Source organism: Sesamum indicum, linkage group LG2 (assembly GCF_000512975.1).
Source record: "Sesamum indicum cultivar Zhongzhi No. 13 linkage group LG2, S_indicum_v1.0, whole genome shotgun sequence".
In the NCBI taxonomy this organism is placed as follows: domain Eukaryota; kingdom Viridiplantae; phylum Streptophyta; class Magnoliopsida; order Lamiales; family Pedaliaceae; genus Sesamum; species Sesamum indicum.
The window spans coordinates 12,525,751-12,531,312 of NC_026146.1; the positions used below are offsets into that span (position 1 = coordinate 12,525,751).

The 5,562-nt window shown below is 34.2% G+C and overlaps 1 protein-coding gene across 1 annotated transcript in view; it reads left to right on the forward strand.

The window, feature by feature from the left end:
- Positions 1 to 5,562, forward strand: part of LOC105155975 — a 64,685-nt gene that overhangs the window by 28,402 nt on the left and 30,721 nt on the right. The window contains 7 exon segments of the mRNA XM_011071974.2: positions 402 to 515; positions 599 to 783; positions 901 to 1,009; positions 1,276 to 1,419; positions 1,663 to 1,953; positions 2,850 to 3,500; positions 3,595 to 3,786. Of these exon segments, the coding sequence (XP_011070276.2) occupies positions 402 to 515; positions 599 to 783; positions 901 to 1,009; positions 1,276 to 1,419; positions 1,663 to 1,953; positions 2,850 to 3,500; positions 3,595 to 3,786 (1,686 nt within the window).

Here is a 5,562-nt window from a genome sequence, read left to right on the forward strand (position 1 = left end):
CCCTAGAACAGTACAGTCTCCATTTATTAGATGATAGCCCGAATAGCTATCATATGTACATTCAGAGATACAGCCTCTAAATACACAATTCTGAAATCCAGACAACTAAATAAACTTTTCAACATATATTTCAGGCTTTGAAATGTATGATTCATAAACAAGATGGGCTGCTGACCTTGTAAGAAGATGATGTTACCAGGCTCCCAAAACTTTCCCCATGAAGCAAGCAGTTTTTCTATCATTTTAAAACTCAGCTTCTTGTTTCATTTGATGTATCTTTTTTAAAACTGTTCGAGAATTGCTAAACTTGCATCTTTTTAAAATTATATTAGTCTTGACTTTGGATTAACATATGTTCTGAGCACATGCTGAGTTGCGAATATCCTGCTGTGAATTTGCAGCTGGTATTTTGTTCCTATAATGCTGATGATGAAGATTATGAGGGTTACGACTACAGCCTCCAAGGGGAGCTGTCTGAAGTGCGAATTGTCTATTTGAATCGCTTTGTTCAGGAGGTGACTCAATTTTTAGTCTACAGTTTGTTGTCCTCCTGAACTTAAAAGATGTATCTGCTCTGATTTTGTGAAATCATTTTCAGGTTATCAGCTACTTTATGGGTCTTGTTCCTAGTGATTCCAAGGATGTTATCCAAGTAAAAGATCAAGTGACAAATTCAGAGAAGTGGCTTACAAGAAGTGAAATTGAAGGATCACCTGCAGTAAAGTTTGATCTTTCACTTAAGAAGCCAATCATAGTAATGCCTAAAAGAACAAATAGCTCTGAGTGAGTTTGAAGTTTGCTCTAAGTGCTATATGCTTGCTGCCAGAGCAGTTACTTACAACTAAACAATGGGTGCGAGCTCAGGGATGTGATTCATATATAATCTGGCTTTGCTTGCAGTTATTTGAAGCTTGATGTTGTCCAAATCACCGTCCAGAACACATTTAAGTGGTTTGGTGGAAGCAAAACCGAAATAAATGCAGTACATGTGGACATTTTGAAAATTCTTGTAAGATGCTTTGCACCTTCATGCTTGTTTACTGGTGAGACTAGAAATGAGAAGAATTAGATGTGGTCTTGTCTGCAAAATTCTATTTCCTTTTTGATTTCCATTGGTCTGAAAGTTAACTTATCCTTTCCAGGCACTTATGGATTGTTCTTATTCTTTGCAATTTTGTAAAAAGTTTGGTGCTATATTGTTATAGTTGCTAAGGTCTTCTGCTTTGTTGTTAATTTCTAGATAAATGTCCTTATCACATCTGGATGTCCTTTCAGGTTGAAGATATCAACTTGAATGTTGGCTCAGGATCAGAATTGGGTGAGAGCATAATTCAAGATGTTAAGGGTGTTTCCTTTGTCATTCGGAGGTCACTACGTGACTTAGTGCATCAAATTCCAAGTTTAGAAGTTGCTGTTACGGTATCGCACTCCAAGCTTAGAAATCTTTACTTTTTGATTGTCCCCTATCAGTGCAAGTCTTTTATTACATCATTCTTTCAATCTCAAGGCCTAAGATCTGTAAAGGCTGATGGCTTTTTCATGTTGCTTTCCATCCTTTGGAGTTGAGGCTTTTGATAGAAGTTTCTCTTATTAAACTAAATACCTACTGTGCACTATCTATTTTTCTTCCATTCTAACTGGGCCTTCTTTTTTAAATTTCAGATTGAAGAACTCAAAGCAGCTTTATCCAACAAAGAGTATGAAATAATCATCGAATGTGCACAAGCTAATATTTCAGAGACCCCAAATGTTATGCCTCTACTGAAAGATGAAGTCTTGTCCCCTTCAATTGATGTTGTGGGACACACTGGTAGTCAATCTTTAGATCCTGCAAAAGCTGAAATTCAAGTGAGTGGAACGTGGGTCGCAACCAAGGTTTCTGTCCATATTAATATGGTTGAACTTTGTCTTCATTATGGTGTTTCGAGGGATGCATCTCTTGCCACTCTACAGGTAGATCATCAACCACCCTTGAGATTTTCCAACCTCGTGGTGTTTTATGCAGTTACACGGTATATATGGTGAAACATCTTCTACCCATTTCTTAGGATGTTTTTACATAAATATGTTTTTGTTTGTGTTTTAATTGCACTAGCAATATCTCATGGCTAAAATGATTATAATTAGCAATGACATATTTGTTACAAAAGATCCTAGTTGCATCTCATGTTTCCTAGAGTTCTGATGGTTAAGGAGCTAAAAGAACCAGGAAGGGCTAAAAAGTTGGGTTATATCATAGTCTTTGGAGTTTGAGTCCTCTTCCCTGTGAACCATGCTTTCTAATGCTTTTCTGTATCCCTGCTATACATTGAATATCTAACACAAGTTGTTGACAGAATATGCATGGAATCTTGATATATTCTTAACTGATTTCTTATATTATGGTGAAAACAATTGTTATAGCTACTGAAAATTGCCAATCATGAGCCTTAGGAGGCCTTGCATTGTTGATGTGCTTTGAGAGACATTGAATACAAGCAGCACCCTGTAGGAGAGGTATTCTTGGGCGTGATCATGTGTTGCTTGACCTGATAGAATAGTGTTTAGTGTAGTAGCAATAAGGGACACCTGCATACTGTTTTGGTTTTGGTTCTAGACTGGCCGGATGTGAGACTATTCCTTTACTTTGTTTCCTCTTGAATTTTTATCTGAAGGTAGTTGGGCAAAGATGTAAACATATATATCTTTGTTTCCGCTAGAATTTTTATCTGAAGGTAGTTGTGCAATGATATTAACATATCTATGCAGTCCTTGATCCGATGTGCCTGCTTTCTTTATATTTGATTGGCTTTTCCTCTTATGCTCTTCAACTTTTTAGTGCTACAGTGTAATAGGATTGTATGTATCAGGTGAGTGGAGTTTGGCTTTTGTACAAGTCTAATATGGTGGGGGAAGGTTTTCTATCAGCTACACTGAAAGATTTGGTGGTGGTTGATGATCGTGAAGGTACAGAAAAGGAGCTTAAATTGGCCTTTGGAAAGCCTGATGTAGATGGACACAGTCCTTCACAATCTGTGCCTGGAAACATTGATCATAATACTGTTGAGAGCAATCCTTTGGCAAACAATGCAAGAAAGTACACTCCAGCAATTCTAATTCTTGATGCCAGATTCCATGAAAGTTCAACATTCGTTTCCTTGTGCATCCAGAGGCCACAATTGCTTGTGGCACTTGATTTTTTGCTTGCAGTTGTTGAGTTTTTTGTCCCAACTGTTCGTAGTGATGTGTCAAATGATGAGAATGCTAACTCTTCGCATTTTCTGGACGCTATTGTACTTGACCAGCCAATTTTCTGCCAAGCCACTGCTGAATTCTCAATTTCACCTCAGAAACCTTTGGTTGCTGATGATGAAAGGTTTGAACATTTTATATATGATGGAAGAGGTGGGACTTTGTACCTAAAAGACCGATGGGGATTAAATCTCTCATGTCCGAGTATGGAAGCTTTAGTTTATGTTGGAAATGGAAAGAAACTGCAATTCAGAAATGTCACCATCAGGGTAGGTCCTCCTGTAACTCCTCTTTTTCATATGCATATCTAAACTTACTGCTCCGATTGCATCTGAACTTTCTCCTTTCTATTCATCATTCCAGAATGGGGCGTACTTAGATTCATGCATTTTACTGGGAGCCAATAGTTGCTATTCAGCTGATGAGAATGATAACGTCTTTTTAGAGGGAGAAAATGGAAGCCCTTCTGATCGCAATTCAGGAAGAAGCACTACTACTCATGCATCACAAAATGCTGTTTCTAGCAGATCGACAGAGTTGATATTTGAGTTACAGGTATGACACCAGTTGAGGAGTGCATCTGTTCCTGTTGCTTAAAGTTTGTTTCTTTCTGAATTCTCCAGCAAGGCTTATGGAAAATTTTTTAAACTCATTCAAGCAAAGACAATAGGATCTTACCGTCCAAAATCAATAGTTTTTGCTACGGATTTGATCATGTTTTTTATATCTGGGTGGAAATTTAATGAATTTGGGCCTCAGATAAAGATTGAAAAAGAATGATGTGACAGAGTCCATAATCTGGTGTCTCCAATTAACAAGCAATAAATTGTGTCAGTGATTCCATTTGACAGGTTTTGTAGATGGGAGTGTTTATTGGTTGTTATTCCCTAACTTAAACACTGGTTCTTATTTAGTTGGATACTTTGTGCACATGTAGAAAGAAAAATGTTTATTATGATAATATATGCGCCTATATTTGTTATGCATAAATTATACGTTTACCTATATAAGTTATATTAATAGCTATTATATATTAAATTTTCCTAAGCATATAACTTATGATATAAGATACATGTATTTATTTGTGATATTATTGTGCCTATGAATTAATACATATTCATATCCTGATATATACCAAAATTTAAATAAATGTATAATATACTTAATAGTTAATGAGCATATATTATTCATGTATGATTATATTTATCTAACATTCTTCTTTTGATATTTTAATATTAGCTTTATATTTATAATCTAGTAATCCATATTTTAATAGTTTTTACTACTAAGTAATGTATAATTGATATGTAAAATATATGGATAATTTTCTCAATATATATTTCTTGACATGTAGTACTCATCCTATCCAAATGTATAACTTGGTTACAACTTTGTTATATGTATGTATGGACTCCATTGTTGTTCCTGCTATAGTCTATCGTACACTAATAACTCCTGCGGAGTCCTTCATTATATATCGAGATATACTGCATATAAGTAATAATCTTGTATGAAATACATATAGATATTTGTGTATGCATAAACCTATGTATGTGTAGACATGACATGTATAAACATCTAAATTAAGTAATAATCATGTTGTATTGTCAAAATAAAACATTGTGTTTAGATGTTTTCTCTTATACATACTAGTAAAGGCTTGTACCATTATTTAGAAAATGTGTTTCCATAAGAAATCCATTTATTAATTTATAGAATATCTCATCGAGAAATATTTTTATTCCATAAGAAATGATAACAATAAAGTTCAATTACTATAGGAGCTCAAATCATTATTGTTTGTGTGCGAAATACCTTTTAATTATTGAGATTATTAGCTTTCTTCATATATATTTTCTTTCAGTAGTTTCGTTGTTCCTTTGCAATGATAATTAAGTTAAAGGCCTTTGTCTTAGATTTGATCATAATCCAAATTTTACGTTCTCTCTCTTTTGACAGTTTCAAGGTTGGATGACAAATTTTCTCTACAGTGCGTTCCATATGTTATATGTTTGATATTTTTTTTTTACTATCCTAAAGCACTCTTGAAATTGACATATTGTAAGGATTACCAAATTTTTTTATATTTGCTCAATTTTCAATTTAACACATAAATTTCGCAAAACATACTTATGTGATCTAATGCATATTTATTTGAACTACTAACTAGTCACTGTCTATATATGAATTTAATTATATAATGATTACAATTACAAAGTCATGAGTTAAGTTAATGTACGTTTAATTTTTTGAATGGAGGAATTATCCATCATGCAATAACAACAACATTTTAGACATATTATAATCAACAATTTTATGTATGATGTAGTC